The sequence below is a fragment of the Meleagris gallopavo genome, chromosome 10 (genome assembly GCF_905368555.1).
Source record: "Meleagris gallopavo chromosome 10, MGAL_WU_HG_1.1, whole genome shotgun sequence".
Classification (NCBI taxonomy): domain Eukaryota; kingdom Metazoa; phylum Chordata; class Aves; order Galliformes; family Phasianidae; genus Meleagris; species Meleagris gallopavo.
The window spans coordinates 20,635,448-20,660,202 of NC_139413.1; the positions used below are offsets into that span (position 1 = coordinate 20,635,448).

The following is a 24,755-nucleotide window of genomic DNA, read 5'->3' on the forward strand; positions in this document are numbered from 1 at the left end:
TAAAACAGAGATCAGAACAGATTAATACTTTGAGTAACCATGGATCAGCTGTTAACTACTAAAAAATATTTTGTGTAACTTGCACCTTCCAAGACGCAGTGCTTACGTAAACAAACAATTAGTACTTCTCAGGTCAAACACATTTTCTAGAGCAGAATTATTTATACAGTTAATAATATTTATTACTTTCTGCTTTGATATCAGCATTCCAGACAGCAATGTAGATAACTTTACCTACCCCATACTCCGGAAGGTGTCCCTAAAGGTTTGTTCTGGTTGTTGTGTCTTCCAGCCTCTGGATTCAAAGATGGCTGTAAACACACAAAACATGCAAATGAGTATATTCATTATATTACACATAACAAATAAAGCTTTTGTATTAATATAACATGCTTCTAGGAAACCACAGTCTATTTCTCTGAGCAGCACCCGAGTTAGAAGAAGAATGCTCTGTCAGAAGACACCTAAAAATCTTGTATTTGCTTTTGCAGTATCTCCAACAGAACCATTAGAAAATTGAGGAGAGGCCCTTCAGTGTTCTACTACACAATAAACTGATATACCCATAAAAGATTCAGGCATTTAATCATCAGCCAGGCAATATTAGGTTACTAATAAAAAAGAAAAATGAAAAAAAAATCTATACATTTATAGACAAAAAAGCTAAACTATTCACATTGAGCTTCAGAATCCACTTTTCAGGGCAACTGCGTTCAGACCCACTATTCTCTGCAGACTTACCTTTGATTCAGTATCAGAACTTAGTGGAACAACTAAGGACATGTTCAAGCTCAAAGAAGAGTACAGAAAATCCAAGCATTCAATGACAAGTGCTCCCAATCAGCTATTCCTCTTCCCCTGTACCAAATAAGTTCAGTAGAAAGAAAAAAGCCATCTTTTTCCTCTTTTTTATGAATTCTTCACGTTAGTTACTACAGCTACAGAATAAGTCTCCAATAACGAGATTCTGAAGTAGCAGCCATTCCTGTTCTATAAGAATTAGGAACAAATGTTACACCATGGTATAAATTCCTTCCTCAGACCCTAGGAATTCCTGTTCCAGCGCTTCACTTTTTAGTTACAGGTCAGTTTTATAGCAGTGCTGCTCACACCCCAGAACGCAGAACAACAGCCTGTCAGGGTCTGTCAGTCACACAGGCCTAAAAGCTGCATACTTAACCACGGTGCACCTTAGTGTCACACTATAGCAAAGGTGACACTACTAGCAAAGTTCGCTACTAGACAGTAGATGCAAGGTATTATCTTCTTCAGAGAAAAAAAGGAGGAAAATATATTTACAGAAGAAACAACCATGTGGTTGGAAAAACACTTATCAAGGTACTGAAGAGAACAAAGACAGATTCAGATTGACTACAACAGTATGGGTTGCAATCATTACAATAACTTTCTATATTTCAAGAGTCTTTTGACTGCCTAAAGAACCAGTTTATAGCATGCTTGAGAAATCAGATTAACAGAAATCTACAGGTAAGCTTCATCGTTGATCTCCAGGTGTTAACTAAGCTCTGATGCAGGCTACCATTCCTACAGCAGAAGCAGCTGAACAAGAGCATGCAATCACTCCCTAGGCACTCCAGTGAAAAACCCAGCAGTTTAAATCTAACTGGCTCTTTAGCAATTTAAGCTGAGACACTAGATTCTGTCCTGAAGCATCTGCATGGCATTCGTATATTTCACTCCAACTTCTAACCTTCCAAATAGAAGCAGTAACATCAAACTGCCATGAGAATATCTGATATAAACAACCTTCCAAAAATAAAAACTGAAGAAGGAAGCAAAAAGCTCAAGATGATCTACGTAAGTGCACACTATCACTAGAAACTCTCTTGACTGGAAGCAGCAATGGCTTGAGCACTAGAGATGAAGTTAGAGGAATCACACTAGGAGGAGAGATTGAGTTACCAGAAAGGTACAGATAGCGTTGGCCTCCTTACACTGATCAATGAGAGCCTGGAGAAAAGTGAAAAACAAGATGCAAACAACAAAAATCATGGTCTGATAAAAATTAGATCTTTTTAAGGGGTGACAACAGGACAAGAAGAAACTAAATTGGAAAGAAAAAGCAGAAATGGTGCTTACATCTTCATACTTGGAGAAGTTTTGAAAACTAAAGGTATTCCAGTAAAAACAAAGCCGGGATAAAAGAGACTATTACAACTAACAATACCACGTGGATCAGAATGCTGGAAAAAGAAGGTTGATGAACTGTAAACACTGATGGAAGAGATGGCTGAAGAAACAATGATTCATAGAGAGATTAAAAAATATCTCAGACAAGAAAATGCTATTCCAGAGGTTTTAAGAAAGATGGTTGCAAAGGTCTGGGCATGCGTCATGACCAAGCTGGGGGAGGTTATCATACACACCAGCATGTACCAGAACAGGAGACAGGAACAGCAAGAAGACTGAAGATAAGCTATACAGATGTACTTAGCAGCAAAAAGGGCTTTGTAAGCAAAGCTACAAGGGCAAGAACATAGCTACTATTCTTGTAGCACATCAAAGCATCGCCTTCTGAGTTCTAATGAAGATTTGATTTGGGTGTTGCAAACTTGTCTTCAAAACCACAAAATTCAATACTGTGCCAAAACCAATGCAACAAGGTCATCAAATCCCCAGGTCTCTGGGTATCAATTAGTGTCCTGCAAGCACTGGAATAATTGTTAAATGTGTAGAGATCTCAAACATGGAATGGAATGCAACTCTAGATCCTAGCCATCTATCAATGATAATAAAAATGAAATCTCAAAAGCCAACTTCTCACAGCTGCCATTTGTAGTGAGAAGCTAAACACTTACAAAATCTTCTTCCTCAAATTGCAAATGCTCTTTGTCTTCCTTCTTCTCTTCCCTGGCTTCAACAGGCAGCTTTTCTTGAAAGGCAGAACTTTTCCGAGAATGGAAGTTGCCATTCCAGTGGCGATGAACTCCAGTTCCTCCTCCACCACGCTGGTTCACGCCATCATGGCCCCGCGAGGGACCATGCCAGCCAGGCTGACTGCCAGAAAGCCCAACATGAGCTCCTTTAGAAACACCAGAATCTACAGAATCATGGCGGAGAAGGGATGGCTGATGCCAGCAGTCTAAACAAAAGGAGATAAGTATTCAAATAATAAAACGTCAACACTGCATGCAGAATGCTGGAAACAACAGGCTGTTTTTCTTGTTAAGTCAGTGTTCACTAAGTAACTCCTAGGCCAAGCTTATTTAACTACTGTGTGATTATCCCCCAGAAAAATCAACCAAGCCATACAATGCATATATAGCTTCCACAGAAACTCCTAAAGGCCTTGGCACGTGTCATGGGAGAACAGAATACAGTGCAAATTTCTCATTTTGAAAAATACAGTTTTGAAAAACATTTCTATTCCACAGAACTGTAAAATACTCCAAAATAGCTGCTCTCAGACTGCACCCCAATCCAATATTTACCTCCTGCAGTTCGGAGGGGCCCATTATTGAAAAATCCATCAGAAGAGTTGTGTCTCCTTCGGCTCACCCCAAAGCGTCCTTCTCCCCGTGGAAGATGCTCTCCATGCTTCTCAAAGGTGGCTGCAGGGGACTGTATAAAGAAAAAGATAATGTTATAAAACACTCCCAAGCCCACATTCCTGTTCTAGTTTTCAATATAGCATGCATATCTGCACAGCTTAGCCAATGACATTAACAATCACCTAAGCCTTGTCCATCATTACCTGATTAACCATTAAAGTATTTTTCACCACTGCCATTGCAAGTGATGTAAAAGTCACTGAAGAAAAGAGACCTGAAAAGAGACCTCCTGGGTCAACCTAAGCTTCTTCTGAAATCAGAAGATACCTCCACATTAAAAATGTAAAAAACAAAAACAAAAAACCAAACTAAAAAAACCCTAAACAAACCAGTGAGTATTTCTGAATTTGGAGTTAGAGTCCAAGGCATATCAGTGCACTACACAGCAGAGGCCACGTCGCTTTCATAAATGAAACCCAAAGAATTATATCATGAGTCATGAGTGCCAGCTCAAGTCTTGACCACTCCACATATTTGGGGACGAGGGATTCTTAATCATTTTTCACTTGGGATTCCACTCAATTCTCAGCACAGTAACACTGAACTACTTCCATGTCTGAATGCAAAGGATATTTCCTCCTCTGAAACAGAAGGGATACATTTGTGGAAACAAACAAAAAAAGACTTTTACCTTAATGTTTCCAAAAGACTTCCTTAAAATCACAAAAGTTGTTAAAAAAAACAACAACAGCAAACATTTTAAGTTCAATCTAACACTGGGGCAAGTGTATAAATATTACCATAGCTCTGAGAGCAAGCAATCTGTAACTGAGTTACCTTGGTTGACTGTGGTGTTGAGAAGTTAAGCCAGGCAGGAACAAAGTCATGCTGCGCCATTTAGGTCCAGTGTCTCCCTTCAATAAAATGAGGCATCAAACCTCATGGCCAGGATCTGTAAATGAAGAGAACATTTATTGACTGACATCTTTTCAACAACCTCAAACCTGGTCTACACTACTAAAAGGGGAAAAAGCACTCTAATTTTTTGTACTGTGCTTGAAAATGACTTTTTTCCTGCTGACTTTGTTCCTCTGAACAAAACAGGTAAGAATTTAAAACATTCCCACCTACTTCCTGTTTATAATTCCATTCTAAAACCACACCCATGAAATCCATGATAGGATAGGTCTGGAGATGGATGAAGACAGAACAAACAGCACACGTCAGCGATCTGTAAAACCGAGACGTGCCGTGCCAAAATTTGGTACATTCTTTCATTGTTTTTTGTCTCACGGCCTACACAAGAGTGATCACTTCATATTTTATTCCAAAGGTTGTACATTAAACATGATCAAGCCCACAATGCTGACAGAGACACTGAGAGAAGTTCAGAGTCCTGAAAGATCCACCGCAGGCCAGCTCCTGCACCCCAGCTTAAGACCGTATCCCAGCCCACCAATTTCCACACTCCAGAGAATGTCTTATGTCAAAACTGCTTTCATAGCAAAGAAACCAGGTGCCTAGGAGCAGAATACAAGCTGGCTGAAAGACTGTAATGGAAGTTCCATCAAAGAGCAGCAGATGTGTCTCCCACTGAGGAACCTGAAACCAAATTTTCTTTCCAGCTTGTCACAGCAATTTTCACTGCTTAAAGCAAACATAACTCCACTACTACTCTACATAACTCCACTACTACTCTACATCGCTACTACTCTACATCGCTACTACTCTACATAACTCCGCTACTACTCTACATAACTCCGCTACTACTCTACATAACTCCGCTACTACTCTACATAACTCCGCTACTACTCTACATAACTCCGCTACTACTCTACATAACTCCGCTACTACTCTACATAACTCCGCTACTACTCTACATAACTCCGCTACTACTCTACATAACTCCACTACTACTCTACATAACTCCACTACTACTCTACATAACTCCACTACTACTCTACATAACTCCACTACTACTCTACATAACTCCACTACTACTCTACATAACTCCACTACTACTCTACATAACTCCACTACTACTCTACATAACTCCACTACTACTCTACATAACTCCACTACTACTCTACATAACTCCACTACTACTCTACATAACTCCACTACTACTCTACATAACTGAATTTTGTCCTTTAGTAGAAGGATCCCCAATTTACAGTTTTACTTGATTTTTACAACCTTCAGTTCAGTCACGAACAAGTCAATACTACATAAGCAAAGGAAAAAAAAAATACATATGATCACTCACCCAGAGTTTGGCCTTTCCAGTCCAATGTCCTCACTTTTCCTTTGCTTCAACGACCTTCTGGTTCCTTTCTTCTCCAGTATACTCTAAGGCCAGCCTTGAGGCAATAGTGCGTCTCAAAGCAGAGCACGAGAGGCCGCACTTCGTGCCAACTGTGCCCTTCACCCCCTCAGCTGCTCATTTTAACCTCTTTTTGCACTCTCACTACAAAAAAAAAAACAACCTAAGAAGGTAATTTATATTTTAAAAAAAGCCACGACCACGTTCACCTCATTAAATATCCTCTAGTTGTGCTACTACAGAAATCAGTTACATTACAAAAAGGTTTGCCAAGCCTGAATGACAGCATTCAGAACACCGCCATGGTTAACACTGAACAGATACACCCAAGTCTGCTGGACAGCTCATGGTCTGCAGCAGATCAACCCAAACACTCTAAAGAAAGGATCACAATGTATGAAAAAGCTTGCCCCAAATGCTGAGATCTAAATAAGAAGCATCCGCCAAAGTGCTCTTAAAAGATAAACTTCATTTTTACCAGATAAATTTGCTAAAAAAAAAAAAAAAAAAAAGTATAGTTTTTTTTTTTTTTTTAAATGAATGTTAGGATATACTCTAGACTTCACGTAGCTTGGTTAATGCTCCACAAAGCTAAGCACTACTTGATGTAAAAGCTCAAAAGCAGGCACAAATGTTTATATTCCTGTTTTTCACCATTTACATGCTGAAATATAGGTCATATGAACAGAAAAATGCTAGGTCAAAAAATAATCTCTTCTACTCTATTATTTCTAGACTGGGTACTGATTTTAAAGGGAGACAAATTATTCCACAAGAGCTTCTTGTTCTACAGTAGAGAGTTCACTTCTGGGTCATAGTCCTCTTCCATCAAAGAGGTGAGACAGGAACTGTAGTCACTGAAAAAAACAACAACAACAAAAAAAACACAACCATCAATACAAGTGGCAGAAACATGATAAATAATGACTAGAGAGAAGAATAAAAAGAGAAACAGAGCAACTACTGCATAAGTGCCAAAAGCTATTTATCTCTGATCACAACCAAGGCAGAAATAATTTAATCATCTAAAACCAAACCATAAAAAAGTTAAACCCCTTTACCCACACTCTCCATCTTCAGTGCCTCAAGAGGACACTGAAGTACTAAGACAGCATAGGAAAGCTTCGTCTACAAACTCAAAGTCAGCCTCACAAACTATCACAAACTATTTATTAAATAGAATCATCACTGATATTTCTAAGTGTCTTAGCAAAAGCTGAAAGAAGCAAAACCAGCATTTGTAAGGACTGTGAAGAATGGATGTATTGGCTAAGACTAGAGATCCATCTAGCCTCCACTCAGAGAGCAGAATGAAAGGATATTCAATGGAAATCCTTGTCATTTTTCTTCACACCTATGAACTCAATCCTCCCAAGATGTTAGGCTTTTATGGAAGGGTCAAGAGGTGGGTATACTGTGGATTTCTAATAGAAAGCACCAGGCTTTGTTCTTTTCTTATTCATTTTTAACATGGTTTAATGAGAATAGAACAAATAATGAGATGCTTGTACAGAAGGGTCCCACAACTACCCCAGTGTCTCTGCCTCCAGTAACACAGCTCCTCTGAAGCCCTTCCCTTTGTTTTCCAGCCTGACAAATGCCACATGGCCCCAGTAATTTTTTGCTATTGATTTTATCAATTATTTTGAATGACTAAACATCAGTTTGATGGAATTCAACTTCATGGTAAGGTGAGCCTCCATGCCGGGGAGCAACAACAACAAAACTATTTTTCTTGTCATGGCTTTTTTCCCTTCAACCATCTTACCTAACCAGCAGAAAACTGATAGGTCTACTACTCCTGAAACTTTTGAAATGATTTATTACTGTTTTTAAGCCATTCTGTTTCTCAGGATCCCTTCTGGCAGGCCTCATTATGCTTTTATAATTGACTTATCAGGGCTTGTTTTCCTTGCCTGGGTATGGTTCCACTCTTTGAACAATTCTGGTTTTCGTTGCATTTGCTATGCTATTCTTTACTCTGCTGAGCATGCAGAGTATGCCTTTTTTGTGCATGTGAGTATAAGGCTGTTTTGATAGAAGCTGAATATAAACAAAGAAAAGGGATACTGTAAGAATCATCACATTTTTATCCTCTAGGTAATTCCTTTCAACAGAACAGAAAACAATGATACGAAAATGAGGGGATCTATCTGAAACAAGATGTTGCTGTTGATGAAGAGGAAAGAACAGAGAAGTTCTGGCACACACAGTGCAGACCTGCAAGCTCCCTGAGCACCACATCCAGTGCCACAATCTCCTAAGTGTCACAACACTGCAAACAACAGCAGTGCTACCCTATCCAGACCTGTTTTTATATTAAGAGGTAATTTTTCAGCGTGCACAGTGCAGCATGGAACATCTGCTGCAGACAAAACAATTTGCCTTCCGTGCTGAACTCAGCACAGGTCCAACTCCTTCAGATGTGACCTTCTGAGGCTGCCACCACACAATTCAGTGGAGGATAAAACAGGGACAGTCAGTGCACAGTTGAATATATTTATGTAAGATTAATTACTTCACCCTCTGAATAAATATGCTTTACAGAACAATCTGCATAGCAATTAAGCCCTGTCAAACTATTGACAGAGGCAAGTAATATCATTTAAAGATGTTGATTTAATGTATCTCAAGAATGATTCACACTGAACTGAAGGATGGACCAAGCAGCAAAAAAAAGCAAAACCATACAAAACTGTTCCTTGTGTTTAAAGGGAGCCAGATAAATAAAGGCTACAGAATTCTGTATCCATTCTGTAGCAGGAAGGAGGTCTGAGTTTAGAAGTAAAACCACAACTGAATTACAGTGACCAGGTTTCACTTCAGAGAAAGGCTTCCAGGACTTTCCAGAAATGGAAGAGAGCCTATCAGCAGTCAGCAAAACAGGTGGCTCTGTATCTCAACGCAGCCAGAAGCATGGTGAAACTCCATGCAAAACTCCAACCATTGACAGAGATTCAGATCTCTTAATCTGCTATTTTGGTACCCCTGGGATTACCAGTGATCAGAGCAGTTCACTAAGGAGCAATCTCTCACGTGCACACAGACAGGCCAGCGCAACTCACAGACTTTGAACTGCTGTTTAAGTCCTACAAATGTCATGCTTTTGCAATTCCCATGAACCACCAAATCAAAATACTTCACTGAACCAAAATACTTCACTCTTGTTAAAGGAAGGACCTTTGCATCCTCTCCAATTTTCCAAGCGAGTATTTTGGTACTTATGTAACTTCTATGGGAAACAATCTCACTTGTGGGTGTCACCGTTACTGGAGGGTTTACAAAAATCTGCATGGAAGGAGCTGCAAATTAAAGCAAGATGCTTAAGCTCATCTCCACCCTTTTCAAGCAGCACACAGATGACAGGTTTCAAATTGGAAACTCAAAGTTGTGCCTGAGTTTATTTCCTGGCCTGAGCAAAGCACAGAAGGCTGTGTGCCAATGCAGCCTGCAGATGGCTCCTAATTCCATCAGACAAACAGACTGCTCTTTGGCCATCACCTTCCTCTGCATGCAGCATCACAAAAAGTAAGGTATGTGACACATGAAAACACAATGCTTGCTTTCTGTTAAAGCAAATGCTTGCCATTAGATGAATTGCTGTAGGTAACACTGCTGAAGCACTTCAATCTCTGGTATTAATCCGTAGGTTTCTCTCACACACACTGAATCCTGACCAACATTACTCCTTCCACACATCCACAGGGCACTCTTATAACCCATCATACCACTGACAGTACCAATACTACTAAATCACAACAAGCAAGGCCAAGAGTCTATCAATAACCTTCTCTGACAGCAACTTACAGTAAATCATTAATAAAAAAGTGCAAGAACAAGCATGAATAGCAGCCGAGATCCCAGCATACCTTCTCAGTTCTGTAGAATTTAAGCCAGATTGTACTACAGTTTATTATCAGTGCCTCTGTGTAAAACTGTTTGCTTTTCAATCACATTCATATATTTGTCTGTCAGATGAGAGGGGGCAGAGCTCACTTGTGCTTTGTGTAAAAGTCCATTTGGGGCAATAAAAACGTCAGCCTCGCTTCAAGTGGATGTTCCTTTGTGCTCCCAGCGCCCAACCATACCCTGCTCTCTTCTATGTGACACTCATAACCCTAGCAAAAAAAGCATGAAGTGCTCACAGTCTGAGCACGACAAATTTATAGTCACATAATGCTGCATTTTTCAAATCTTTCTTCCCAATATACCACGTTCTGTTTGTTTGATTACCACGCAGAACTGAAGTGACCCCTGCCAGCCACGCAGAGAGATCCTCCATGTAGCAGTAGGTCCGTGTGCGGAGCAAACACGCGCAGCCCAAGGTGAAGCTCTGCCGTCCTGCGCTCACAGCTCAGCCAATCGGCTCTTTAATTGCTTCACTATTTGGAAAGCAGCAAGGACAAAGATCAGCCCTGATAGCCACTCCCAATTCCAGGCAAAAAAATAAATAAAAAATCGACCAACAGTGCTTGTCAATGCAAGTTTAACCCATTTCTCTTCCACGTGCTCATGTTTGAATTATTTCTGGAAATGCGAAGCCGAGTATCACCAAATGAAGCATTCTAAAGTCTCACCTCCTCTCAGAACAATTATATTCACTGCAGTGAGCTCTGGTGGAAAAAACAAAAAAGGCTGCCATGCACCTCAAAATACTCTTTTACTGATCAAAAGGCAGACTTTTTTTGACAAGTAAGAGAAGGACATAAAATAGTAATTCTGTATTAGCACTTGGGTTCCACTTGCTAAAGTCCTAATCTCATTAAAAATGATTTAAATGATCATTATTCACATGTTGCATTAGAAATCTTTCAACTAAAAGCTACATCTTTTCCCAAGGTTTTGTTGCTACAGAAATACTTCTAACACTGGAGTCAGAAAGAAGTGAATGAAAAAGAAACCAAATGTTATTTTATATAATTAAATGTCATTGTGTATTTGTCTAAGTAAATATTAAAGGCTTAACGTGAAAATGGAAGGAACTCACAGGCACATTCCATTAAAAGAGACACAGATTAAGGTAAGTACATACACACAGTTCAGGTCAAGAACCTACCCCCTGCTAATACACCATCCATAAAGTTTCTTTGTGCTACAGTTCCTAACAGCCGTCCAGGCTCTGCAATCCTTCCCTCAGCTTTAACACAGGTATGACCACAGGTAATCTCTAAAACTTTGATTCCCAAGCTGAGCCTTCCATACAAACCTGACAGTAGGAATCAGGGAACCAGTAAGCCAAGAACATAAGACGAGAGAAACAAGCTCAAGACAATGAGAAATGGATGAAGATGTTTCTAAGGCTGTAAGGAAACGCAGAGACTGGCACGACCACCATGCATTGTTCCTATCACTTCCTCTCCCACCTCCTACCTCCTCCTCCCAGGCAGAAGAGCTGCCCTGAGCTACCGACCAGATCCGAGGCCGCCAGCTGTGCCGTGCCCTTCTGGCCTTTGTTCACATTACATATTCCAACACATTTCTAAGTTTTACTGGATGCTTTTCCTGCTTCAGTGTTCTCTGCAAGCCTCCTCAGGTCCCTTCAGCTCTATTTAGGTAGAATCCTATCAAACATAGCACCTAATTCAATTTCTCCTCTCTCACAGCGGCAAATGCAAGTCTTGGAGCCTCTACTGAAAACAACTGGATAAACTTTTACCCTTCATTATACATTTATCAATCCAGCACACAGCAGCTGTAATAGGTCAGAGAGACAGTATCTGTCTATCCCTACCACAATTTCAGTCCACCTCACTGCCCTCCTATGTATTTCTCCAACTAGAATGCATCTGCTTAAAAAGATTTGTTTTCCTAACTGGTCATCTTTATAAACTCAACTGGGATTTCAACAGTATTCCTAACGATCAGATGTCAGCAGGGTTGCAAATGCATTCAGAAAAATTAGTGAGCAATTTAATGGATGCATAAGGCAGAACAGAATTTACTTCCCTCATCAGTTTTCTTTCTGTGCAGCTCTTTTAAAGTTATTCAATCAAGCAGACATGCCTAAACATACATAAAAGAACTTCCTACTTAGTTACTCTTTAGAGCAGAGTGTCATTTCCAGGTGTAAGTTAGCTGGCAAACAAAAAAACTCAGAGAGAACACAGCTTGGTATTAATAGAAACTTTCTTTTCCAATAAGATAATCATATTTGTGCGCATAGTTATTTTAAAATAACATAATTATAAATCTTGCTCCAACCTTGCATATATTACTGAGCCTTACTATAAAAGACAACTGCAGCACTACGAGTTCAAGAGTTGTCATAACAACTGCTGAGCTGAATCTTCTCCGGTTGAGATGGGTTATTTGTACCTACACAAAACAAACTTACTTTCATTCTGCCTTCAGCTTCCATTAAGACAACACGCAGACACACCTGCAGCCCGTCCTGCTGCTGAAACGTGGCTGCACTTGGAGAGGACCAGCGTAGGTGTTGCAGAACGACACGAAGAACCGGTAGTGCTCCCCAGCCGGGGTGCGCCGCAGGAACACGGAGCTGCCACCCTTCTTTGTGGCACCGCACAACCAGAGCCCCAAAGGGTTATCTGAGCACAACTGACAATTACACAAATAAAAATACCATTCTGAAGCGTTGTTTGAATTGCACCTATTGGCTGAAAAGAACTACCATCTAAAAACGCACAGCATCACCCAACTTGGATTTACAGAATTAAGGAACTATGAGACCATTAAAACCATGCATAACGTGTTGAAATGCTCATAATGCATCAAAAAATCTTCCCAAATAAATGCAGATATTAAAATTCTTTTTTTGTGTGCATGAAAACCATCTGTTGCTGAAAGATTAACAGCTTACTTTTCAAGTTTAAAGCAAATTAACCTATCTTGCAGAACCACCAGAGCTGTGCTGTGCTCCAGAAGCAGAGCCGCACCTGTGTGTGTTCCAAGACAAAATCACCAGAACCTTATTAATACAGATGGCTTTGCAGAGTAACAGGTAGGGGCTGGGGGAAGATCCCCACCTGTTAGTCATCTGCTTTGCAAGAGAGGTCAGACTGATAATTTCAATGATGCGAAAACAGGTTGAGAAAGGTCCACGAGGACACATCTATACCTTAAAGTCCTCTGCTGTACCCTGTGCAGGTGCCTGGCACAGTACTGCCTCACAAACAGCTCTCCACTCACTGCTTTCTTCCCATTTCTAAGGTCACGCTGACCAAATCCTCCCTCCTTCTGAACTCTGCAAACAAATGCATCCACCCAAGCACACACCTTGCACAGCCAGGGCTCGTGAATAATTACTGACAGCAAGGTCCGAGGAAAAGTCATTTCCTTCTTACCAGCAAAGACACAAGAATGTACAAGAGTAACAGAACCAAGTCATACAAAAGTGACTCCTATGATTACAACCAACAGAAAGATTCTCCATCAAGCAAGGAAACACCACTGACAAACAACTCAGCTTTAGCAATGCTACTGGATGCACCAAGCAGGACACAGCCCCCAGAGGCAGCACCTCTGCCTACAAAAGCAAGCTGTGTTTTGCACAAAAGCCCAAAGCACACTTTGGAAAAGACTGCTTCTGGGCAGCCTTTACAACAGCCTGTGTGAGGTGATGAGGCTCAGAACCTCAGCAAGCCTGAACTTTACAGCTGAATCATACCAGTGGAATCTGAAGAGTTTACACCAAGTCCAAAGACAGCACTATTTTAACACAGAGAAACAAGACGACTCAGCCCCTAACAGGCACAGACTGGGACATGGATACTGCACCTACAATTATTCCCCCTGCTTGCATACCCTACAGTTGCTAGTGAAAATGTCACCCCTTACGCACCTCTCCTGTGCCACTTATGTCTCCACTCCTGTTTGGTGTCCCTTCAGCAGTCCTTAGTGCTGCTGATACTGGAGAATGGCAGCAGTCACCCGACGTACTAAAGCCTGCTCACTGCTGTCCCCTACTGCATGGAGGGGACTCCTGGGTGTTTTATACATATCTGCTGTTAAACAAGCGTGGCCACTGACATTACTGATAACAAAATAACACCCCACACCCATAACTTAAACAGTGTTATGCTTTAAAATTGAACAATGTTCTGAACTTCCAAACAGTTTTAGCATTTTGCACTGTAAGGTATTTTAAAAACCGGAGAAGCCATTCTGCTACTTTTCATCAGATCCAAAGGTCTCTTTAGCTTTTGAAGAGCAAAAAAAAAAAAAAAAAACAAAAAACACCAAAAAACCATTTCACAGTGCACTTTCCTCTACAGACCTTTGGAAAACACCTGAGGTCAGCACAAAGCAGAACACTACAAAGCAGAAAACCTTGTCGTGGCACTGAACGGTGCATCTGCACAGCCTGCCCAAAGCCTTATGGACAGCCCCTTCTGACTCCCAGTAATGTGCACTGGGATAATGCTCCTCATCATAAGGAAAGAATTGCAAATATGTAGCATGCAGCAGGGATAAGGCAATAATTACATAACTCCTGCCTACCTGCCTTCTAGAGACGTTGATGGCAGACAAATAACACAAAAACTCCTCCAATACCTTAAAAGAATGGGATGAGTGCTGCCCACCACGAGTATTTTGTAACTCAGTATTTTATCAGTGTTATTTAAACTACCACAGCACATTTACATTTAAATACATTCAGTTCAGAGCAGAGAAAAAATGTATTTCCTTTGGAAAAGAACATTAAATATGAGCAGAGTATATCAAATATTTGTGTCAAGGCAAGCCAGACCATAGATCTCGTACAGGGGAGTACAGAGCTGCATTCCAGATGAAGGATAAGAAAAGAACAGAAGGCACGTCACTTGCAAAGAGAAAAAACAGCCAATGAAGAGAACAGAGAAGGACATCCAGAAGTGAAAGACTGTTCTCCCAAAGGGTATTACAGTAATTCTTCCCCTCAGTACATTTCCCCAGCCCTACAAGCCAGCACCACAGACTGGCAGGGCAGCGCGTTCCAGTTGTTGCTACTTCCTGCCCCAGAAACCGGCACTCACACAATCTGTACCCCTCTCTTATTATAGGATTATTTCCAAACCATTCTACCTCAAGTCCAGGACAATTCAAAGAAACACAGTATTTATTCATCTGTGGCTATGATATGACAAAAACACGCTCACTCAGCACTTCTCAGCACACGTCCAGCACCCGCGTTATCAAAATTTATGTTCTCTGCTACATTTTTCCTTCCAGCAGCTTAAAATTTTCAGTGCACTCTAACCAAATACTATCAAACACTGCTGCAGAAATATCACTGAAGACAACCCAGTTTAAAACGAGTCCTACACATATAAAATGAACTGCAATAATATTCCACTTGTTTGGTTTTGGCCTCAAAAATTTAGAAGAGGAACGAGCGATGCCCAGCCCTGTGCTGACCTGCTGCATTGGGCAGGGAGCTCCTCTCTGGGTGCTCACAGTGTTTTGTGAGAGCTCTGTGATCTGGGCAGCAAAGCTCTGACAGACTTCCACAAAATAAACCAAGGAGACACTGAGAACATATTGCTCAGCTGGTTGGAGTTGGTCTTTAAGGTTGTTTCTATTGCAGAGAATTACTGCCTTGCTATTCTGCATGTACGCTGTGTGAGTCAAGAGTTAAGCAATGTCATTCTTCTACCCCAGCGCCCTACAGTAAGCTAGGGAATACCAGGAAAGCGCCTGGGAAGGACTCTGAGAGGTTTCAGAGATCATCTTCTTCTCCTGGGGCTTAAAAGACCTTCTACTCTCTCACACTGGATGTCTTTGAAAATAAATTAAACAACGTCTCCTCCCAAAAGAATCTGTAGAGTCACCTTCAGACTGCAGAGGTCCAAAAAATAATCCTAAAATTAATCCTAAAATGTCTCAAAAATCATCAGAAAAACAAGTTTACTATCAGTGGACTAGAATTCATTATGCAGGTTTTCACACCCACACTGGAATATTTTTTTAGGAGCCACACATCACAGAAGATTACCACATCAGCACTCTCCAGATTATCTCTACAATTCATTTTGGCTGTTCCTACAGCTTGGAAGCCTGTCCCTGCAGCCAGTGCCCAACTGAACACCTCCAGCTGCCTCCTCAGCCCCTAGCTACCTGCCCTGCTCACCAGGGACGTGGCAAGCTCACCCCTCTTTACAGCCACCTCTGAAGACCTCTCTCCACATCGGTACTTATCCCAGCAGAAAAAGGATGTAACAGTGCATTATAGGATTGAATACAGTCACGTTTCTTTCTAATAAATAAATACACGTCACAACCACTCCGATTTTACTGCTGAAGCTATTTAGGTTCAAAGTACTGATGGTGATAACGCCGAATGTGACCCACCTAGCACACCTGACAGCTTGCAGACAGCTGGCTCCCACTTCCACCTGCACGTAACTTTAACCTGCTGATGTCTGATGAACCACGAGTGGTACAAAACCATGCCAGAGCTCAACAGTTTTCCAATCCTCACTCAGAGGTTCTCTTTTCAGGCCTTCGTTACAGTTCTCACCCAGCTATAACCTTTCTCAAAGTTTGACAAACTGAACAAAATACTTTTGCTGGAGGCCTACAGCTCCTCAGAGGAATGGAAAAACTGCTTCATGACCTCATTTATGATGCTTCCATGTATTCCAGTATGACAAGTGAGTTTTCATGACAGCAATGCTGCTGATTCATGGTAATTTAGGAACCACTACAAACCCCAAATACTCTCTCACAGAACTGCTGCCCAGCCAGCTGCTACGTGTCGCATGAGGTAATATTCCGAAACTTTACAATTTGAACCTCACCTACACTAAGCAGGATTGGCTTCAGACCATTTCTTGAATTTCTCAAGATCATACCGTCTGCGTTTAGTAACGAAATCATTTCAAAACAGAAAAACAAAACTACCAAGCAGTACATGACCCAGCAGTGATTCCTGATACGAACACTCATCACTTGTCTCCCTGTGACAAGATGAGTTGAACAGACAGGCTCCTGTCCTGTCTTCTTCCAAATGCTGGGAGTGGATTTGCTCCCCACCACTCCTCAGCTGGAACTTCTCCCATCCCCACAGCCTCTCAGCTCCCGAAGTACTGTGGGATACATTCCATAAGGCCCAGCCAATCTGAAGACATTTAAGGCATCCTTAGCCCATTTCTCTACTTAAGTAGAGTTCAATATATAGAAAAAGACAGTTTTTGAGAACAAAAAGTCAAGAGCGTAATATATTTAACATTTGCAGGGTACAAGAACTCCCCCACCAAGCTTTTAAAGATTAGCACTGAAAAACTTTTCACACCACCTCATGTGAATACTGGTTAATCTCTGGGTGATGGATGGTGCACTGGAACACAATGGCAGAATGCTCTTTCTGGAGTGTTTACAGCCAGAAGCCTGCTGATAATTTGACTATAAACTCACCCACAACTTTCTGGGTATCGATAATCTGTGTCCAAAAGAACAGCAGATGCCTCACAGCAGACTCAGCCTTTTGTTTACAAGAGAGCTGCTCATTAGGAACTAAGGATGACAAAGCACCAGAGCACTATGGTCACTGTCACATGCTGTGTGCTATGTGGGTCACACAGATACCCAGGAAAGCAGCCCCTGCCACACTGAGCCTCTGTCCCCAGCATCACCCACCCCTGGCCACACCATTACTCTCCTCTGACACTATCTACCCAAATCTACTGCAGATGCTGAAAATAAAAGTGCTCCATGGGAAATCCATTAAAATATTTGGCCATTTCTTGTATTAGAAAAAGTAGATTCCAAAAAACAAGGACATTAAGCTAGATCCTGTGTGCACACACCTCTGCTTATCGGGAGCACCAACATCGCACCACAAAGCTGTGATATTCCTTTCAAGGTGGAGGATAAGGCAATGAAAGCCCCAAACCGAAATGGAGCACAAGATTCAAGGATGGAATTAAAAATACACAGAAAGCTGCGGGTACTGTTGCTAGCATGACCCTATTCCTAGGACTTCAGCAGCTCCTGGTGAGACCTCTAGTGTACAGCAATCCCAGAGGCACTGGGTCATATCCTGCAAACTATGTGGGCCTGATCATCACTCCTTGCACACAGCCTCAGTTACGTCTGGATGCACTGCTTCAAAGGGTTTGTCCTAAGCCAAACCTTGGGAGCGCAACCATTTCACATTAGTCATTTTAGGGAACTGCACACACCGACATTCTACAAAGTCTTTTTGCTGCTTAATTACAGAAAAGCCTGAGAAGTACAAAGCATTAAAGTTCTTCTCTTTGCCAAACACTTCTGAAGCCCAGCTAGAGAAGGCAGGAACTGAACAATGTTAAGCACGCTTTAATCAAGAAATCCCAATTTGTAGTCATGTAGTCCAATTGCTAATATATATGATTAATGGAGCTGATAGGCTTCCCCCCCCTTACCACCACGCTTGCAGTCTTGACGTGACCTAAACTGCTCAGCCTGCACAGTGTTTGCACATACAGGACAGTGAGTATTTGGCTGCTATAGGCCCATCTAAATCCACTCCCAAAAAATGTAAATTTACCCTCTGACCATACAATAACTCGTTCAAGTTTGGCACACTGTCACAGGAACACGCTACCTTCCAGAACACCAGTGAAACAACACGCTGGCGTTTGGGAGGCGTGCTGAGCAGAACCACATTTCTGCCAACTTCGCTGCCTTTCGTCAAACCTGACAAGTAAGGAGAACCCAAACTGGTGCAACTCTGCAAAAGAAAGACGTGCACCACTTACTCGGAATGCAGGCGCTGCAAAGTGACACTGCAGCAGCTCCTTGCCCCGCCATGTTGGAAGGACAACATCTAAAGCAGAGAGAAAGCACTCAATGCCAAATAAGTTAGCACAGGACTTACAAACCCCAAGGAAACTCCTCTGCACGCAGAGTGCCTCACCAACTGGAGAGCTTGCTAGCAATGACCTTGCTCACTGTAACCTACAGCAACAACCAGCCCACGTTTATGCCTTCACAGACAAAGCCGTACCGGTACAGGAACCACCGCGCTTTGCTGAGAAGAGTGCTTTGTGTTTTAGCCCTGCTTAACATAACCAGCTCCTTTCCAATCTGCTCATACGAACGAATAAAGCACGCCCTGAAGTGCACCCCGCAACCAAACCCATTCAGCAGCTTCAAAAATTCCCTAATGCTGAAACTACGTTAAAAAAATGCAACTTCAGCTCTTGATCCAGTGAAGTGTTTGCTCTCTTAGTGGCACTCTTGTCGTTGCTATCCGACATCCCACACTCCCAAAGAAATTCACAGATCCATCCACAGCACTATTTTCTCAAAAAAAAAAAAAAAAAGAAAGAAAAAGAAGATAATCCACAGCTCTCAAAGTATTTTTAACATTTCCCAAAGCTGTTTGTGAAGATCAGTTCCCTTTTGTGACTTCATCCCCTTACTTAAAACACGGATTTCAAGAGGCACTCAAGCCAAGCACCAAGCAGTGCCATCAGTAAGACAAGGTGACAGCAACCTGAAACACATCTCCAAGGAAGGCATCTCCCCCAACAGTCGGCACAGCGTGCACTTCCACTGAGTTTGTGATACATATCACATCTGCACACTGCTCCTTCCTTATTTCAGAAACGTTCATAGAAAAAAAAACAACAACCAACAAACAGGACTTCTTTTTTTTTTTCTAAATGCCATCTGTTCCCTGCATATTTTCACTCCAAGTCCAAGCAGAATATCTGCAATGGAAACTTCTGTGCCACGCAGGATTAAGACTACAAACCAGATGTATAAAATATGCAAAGGTCGTGCTTCCTTAGAAGCGGCTTTAAGTAAATGAGGAAAATGCCAACGAATGCTTTCTCACTCTAGAAAAAAAACTTTTAGAAGTTCTCATAAGGCAGTTTTCTCTATAAGCCATGTGAAGTAACGCTAAAAAAGCAGGGTTATTTTTGTTGAACGGCGATGTTATTCCCTCTCCCCCCGCCCCACACCTGACGTTTCCAGCCCCTCTCGCATACACAGGAGCCGAGCACAGCACTCCCACCCCCGCGCCCGGCGCTCCCAGCAGCGCTGCGGGCCGCAGCCGGGATGCAGGCAGGCGGCGCCGGGCCCCGCCGCAGCCCCACCCGCTCCGAGCCGCCCAGGTGCGCTCCCAGCCCGTGTTTACGTCCCTGCCTCGGCCGCTTCCAACCTCCCGGAATATTATCGGCATTACTAACGCCTGTGTCACTCGGAGCTCGAGGGCGGGGAAGGCGGCGCCGGCTGACCTGGTCAGCTTATCCGAGGCGATTTGCAGCCGACGTTTTTAAGAAATTCCGCCACGGCCGGAAGGATTTCGGCAGCGGACGCTCGCCTCGAGCCGCTGAAGAGCTCTCGGTCGGTACGGACAGCCGCTCCGAAGTTGCCGCGGGAACCAAAACTCAAAGCCCTCAGAGGCGGCCCGGAGCCCGGCGCGCTCCCGGCAGCTCGGCCGGCACCGCCCGCGGCCGCCACCGCCCCGCACGGCGCAGCACCCGGAGCCGCACGCGGCCGGGCGGCACCCAGGGGCTCCGGCCTCCTTCCGCCGGGCCGGGCACACGTGTCGCCGCCGACCTCCTCCCCCCCCAGCCAACCAACCACCGCGAAACGGCGGCGGATCGGCCCTCGGCCCGACTCTCCCACTTTCGTTTCCAACTCGCGCTCGCAGCGCCGCCGCGCAGAAGCCCGGCCCAGCCCCGGGGACTTTACCCCGGCCTCTGCCCCCGCGCCCCTCGCTGACACGGCGCAACGCCAGCGGAGCGGCGTCGGGCTCGGCAAACTTTCCACCGAGGCAGGAAACAATAAGCGCGGAGCTCGGCCCCGGCCGCCCCCCCCCCCAACCCCCGGCTCGGAGCCCCCCGGGAGCGCGGCTCCCCCCGCCGCGGCGGAAGGGCCGGGGCCGTGTGGGCGGCGGGGCCCGGAGCGCCGAGCTCCCCCCGGCGGCCGCCCCGCTCCCCCCACCGCCGCCGCCAGAGGGGTCCCGGCCTGGCGGGAGGCCCATCCCGGGCCGCTCCGAGGCCGCGGCGCCGGCGATCGGGGAGCGGAGGGCGGGGAGCCGGCGCCGGGCCCGGCGGAGTGGCGGACGGAGACGCCGCGAAACGCGGAGAACGGAGGTGGGCGCCGCACTCACCGGCCAGGCCTCTCCCGCTGCCTCCTGCGGCCCCAGAACCATAACAAAGCTCTGCCCAAAATGGCTGCCCGGCCCTGCCCGGCCGGGGGCCGGAGGGGGCGGGGCCTGCGAGCGAGGGGGGCGGGGCCGGGAGGCGGAAGGGCCACGCCCACTTGGCTCCGCCGGCGGCCACGCGGAGCGCCCCCCCAATCCCGGCGCCCGCCGCCCCGAGCGGGGATAAGGGTGCGCGCGCGCCCCCCGCCCCGCCAATCGGCACCGTCCTCGCGGCCTCTGGGGCACCGCGGAGAACTCCTACGAGTCCCACAAGACCCCGCGCCGCGCCGCGGGGCAGCCTGGGAGTCGTATTCCGCCACGGCGCCTCGCGCCCGTCCGCGTGCGCAAGCTCGAGAAAATCCCGAAGCCGGGTCCGACCAGCTCAGGAGCCCGCGGCGCTCGGGCCGGGCTGTCAGGCGGCACGACGGTCGCGCGCCGCGCGGTGCCTTTCTGGCACGTGTCGGGTCGTGCGTTGGGTGCCGCGCACGGTCGCGCTCTTACCCGTGCGCCGGAACCAGAGGCGCCGTGCACGTTCCCGCCCGGACCGCCGCCCGGTGCGCAGGAAGCGCCGCGTCCCTCACGGCCGGCCTTCCTCATCGCCTGCCCTGCAGCGTCGGTTCCCGGAACGAGCCGCAGCAAAACATCCCGCGGTGGATAAATATTTACAGAGCGTGTCGAGGCTTTTCCTCTCAGTACAGCACAGTGAGAAGCGCACGTCTGAATGCTGAGCGCGGGCTGCGGCACGAGCTGAGCCGCTCGCGGTTCGGCCGTCCGCCCGTTTGGCTGCTGCTGTAGGACCCGGACAAAGCAACATGTTTCGTCTCGTACAGCGGTGCTGCTCCCGCACACCTCTCCAAGTAAGTTCCTGCAGGCTTTGAGCGTTGAGCGCCGGTTTTCTTTAAAATAAAAGAACGTGCCATTGGAGCGGTGGGAAACAGTGCCTCACAAGTGAAAGTAGGCATGCATTCGTTGCAGCTTTTCTGAGCGCATCCCTTATTTTTACAGCCGCTTTTGGCCGAAGCTCAGACTCCTTTCTTTTTAAATCACATTCTGATGTCTACATTCTTTTTCTCTCCTATAATTACCGTCACTGGTGCTGTTGAACAGTGATGGGACAGTAGCTGCTATCGGGGGTGGCGCTGTCCTATGATCGCTGTATTCCTTTCTGGTCAGGCCTGATGCACGCTCCTGCTCCTTTAGCCTTTGGGGGGGTGGGAGAAGAGGTGGCTGCACAAAGTGTTTTCATAGTGAGCAGCGTCTGCTTGCTCACTGGGAAGAGCTGAGCAGCTGTGCCAGCTGGCTTGTGAAAGCTGTACCAGCTTAATCGCTTAGATTAAAACATGAGAAAGCCCCGAGGAAGGGCAGCTGTGGGGTTATCCAGCAGGAAAACTCAGTTCAATATTTTATAGATACTCCAGGTAGCTGTAGGACAATAATGCCTGTGTTGTAAGGTGCTCAAGAGAACAAACTTTTTAATTGCAGCTCCAGAAGCTGACTGGTCCCAGACTACTCCTGAATGGAAAGAATAAGACACGGTGCTCCTCTCCCTGCCTCTCCCTGCAGAGGAATGTTTGTCTTCTCTCAAGACCTCTGAGCCTCAGCAGAGCATCAGTGTGTGCAGTCAAACTCCAGGCTTTTCACACCTCTTTCCCACTCTTAAAGAAAAAGCCTCCCCAAGAACCTCCTCGAGAGCCAGGCCTGTTGCGACGGAGTATGAAATCACTGAAGGATTCTCCAAAGCCAGCCCTTTACTTAAGCCTTGCAGGGCTAATTCCACTTGTTTCTGCGCCACTATTAATGGTTTTCCAAAGGACCTACCACCCAGAGCTGGCGTTTATTCAGGTTACGTATGGTGCTGTCATCGTCTCTTTCCTAGGAGGGATGAGGTGGGGATTTGCTGTCCCAGAAAACAGCCCAGCCAAGCCAGACTGGCTGAACCTGGCCAACAGTTCTGTTCTTCCTCTGCTCGCCTGGCAAGCCTTGCTTTTTAAAGATATCACTAGCAGTGCAGTAATGCTTGTACTGAGCTTAGGGATAGCATTACACTATGACCTTTCCCTTCTTCCTACCTATCCTCTTTGGTTTAAAGGACTGAGGATAGTGGTAACACTGGGGGCAGTGTTATCTCTGTTAGCTACTTTAGCCATGAAGATGGTTTCTGAGAATGAGTTAACTAACAGCAGACCCGAAAGGCAGAACACAAAACAATAAAGCAAGAGGAGAAAGCTGTTTATTTGTTAATAATGTATTTGTATTGAGGTCACTTGGAAATAAAGACTTATTTGTGCTTAGAAGTCATAAGATGGCATTGATCAAGACACTTATTCTTGGAGCAAGTACGTTCATAGCAACTTTAGAAGGGAAGGACTATAAATACTGATCGTGTCCAAGGCAGGCCAGAATCTGCCATTACCTGTAGAACAAAGCATTGTTCTTGAGTGAGATTAGATGAATTTAAGATGGAGATTCACGTGTCGTGGGTCTGAATTGCACTGTTCTGAATTATTGAAGTATCTGGTTTGACTATAGCGTGATAACATTCTGTGGGAGGGAGAACAATGATGTAGTGGTGCGTGTTCTAAATAATGTCAAGGTGAAAGCAGTAAGTTTATCACTGAAAGAAATAGAGAATTGTGCAGAAGTACATGCATACACCTTCAGTTCCTGTTTTGTGGAAGTGTGAAAAAAAACACCAAAAACTCGACCTTATTTCAAATTGAGGAGATGTCCAGGATGAAACATGGAACACATGGAACTTAGAGTGGAAAGAAAGGATAGGCAAGGTTTGTTTGCAGTGGCAAGCTGTGGTCAGAGTTCACCTAAAGTATACCATTAAGCTGCCATAGGGAAGGCTGGAAGGGACAACTTTTTATCTTCAATGAAGTGCTACAAAAAAAGATTAGCTTACTATTTAGACTTAAATAAAAAGGAAGGCAGGCCATCAGCTCCTAGATTTTGCTTGGTCTTAGGGTTACTTAACCAGCGAAGCTGCTTGCAACACAACCATAAAGGACTATCATGTTCTTAAGTTAAAGTACCATCATTTGCTGCTTGGTACGACACAGATCTACTGCTAACACTAAAGGATCAGACAGTAGAATTGAATGAAGTTTGTGTCTTCTCCCTCCTCAAGAGTAGTTTTATTTGTGCACCCTGGGAAGGTACAAATGCAGCTGTGGCCTGCACACTCTCCCTGAGTAGCTGATTATTGACAGAACTTTGCACATAAGTCTACTTCCTAATGTAATCTTGAGGAAGAAACAAGAGCCCATCATATGATTTTCTCTTCTATCCTCAGCTACCTCAGGAAGCTTAATGCATTGCATAGGAGCATACTTACTATAGGCTTTTTATCTTAAGTACAGTGTAAGATGCAAGAAGAAAGCCAGTGTTTGATATCCATGTACCCTCAGGACCAATTTGTATGATCCTCATAGTACACATAAAGCACTTGTCTTCACTGTGAATGCAGCACCCACTATCACTTCAGTTTTATCTGTTCATTCTGCAAAGAACAATTTAGAAAACCTGCCTAAAGATGGTGCCATCTTCTTATATGGTGTTGCTGAAACAGCAGCTATGTCCACGAATCTCTCCTTTTCTTATCCTATTACCTTTTGTGTGTTAACAGCACCATGTCCCCAAATCAGCAGTATACATTGATGCTCTCTGATTATAAAATAAATACAAATTCTTTATTTGTAAACACAACGTTATGTTTTTAAGTATGACAGTTTTTTTAAAGTGGATCCAGACAAAAGTATTGCTTTTGGTCTGAGTCAGGGAGAGACTGCTGAGTAGCTGGGAGCAGTCAGTTACAGCCTCCAAGATTCGCTCA

General features: G+C 44.4%; 2 protein-coding genes across 2 annotated transcripts in view; one reads left to right on the plus strand and one right to left on the minus strand.

Moving 5' to 3' along the window:
- Window positions 1–21,023, minus strand: part of GPBP1L1 (GC-rich promoter binding protein 1 like 1) — a 32,021-nt gene extending 10,998 nt beyond the window's left edge. Inside the window, exons 1-6 of the mRNA XM_085232040.1 lie at window positions 20,885–21,023; window positions 5,779–6,692; window positions 4,350–4,464; window positions 3,453–3,582; window positions 2,820–3,103; window positions 239–311 (exon numbers count right to left, since the gene is read on the minus strand). Coding sequence (XP_085088166.1) covers window positions 239–311; window positions 2,820–3,103; window positions 3,453–3,582; window positions 4,350–4,409 — 547 coding nt within the window. The 5' untranslated portion in view covers window positions 4,410–4,464; window positions 5,779–6,692; window positions 20,885–21,023. The remainder of the gene's footprint in view (window positions 1–238; window positions 312–2,819; window positions 3,104–3,452; window positions 3,583–4,349; window positions 4,465–5,778; window positions 6,693–20,884) is intronic.
- Window positions 21,024–21,477: 454 nt separating this feature from the next.
- TMEM69 (transmembrane protein 69) lies at window positions 21,478–23,218 on the plus strand. The gene is made up of 2 exons (XM_010716174.4): window positions 21,478–21,774; window positions 22,400–23,218. Exons 1-2 carry the CDS (start codon window positions 21,730–21,732, stop codon window positions 23,126–23,128), a joined length of 774 nt encoding a protein of 257 aa, XP_010714476.1. The 5' UTR covers window positions 21,478–21,729; the 3' UTR covers window positions 23,129–23,218.
- The last annotated feature ends 1,537 nt before the right edge of the window (window positions 23,219–24,755 follow it).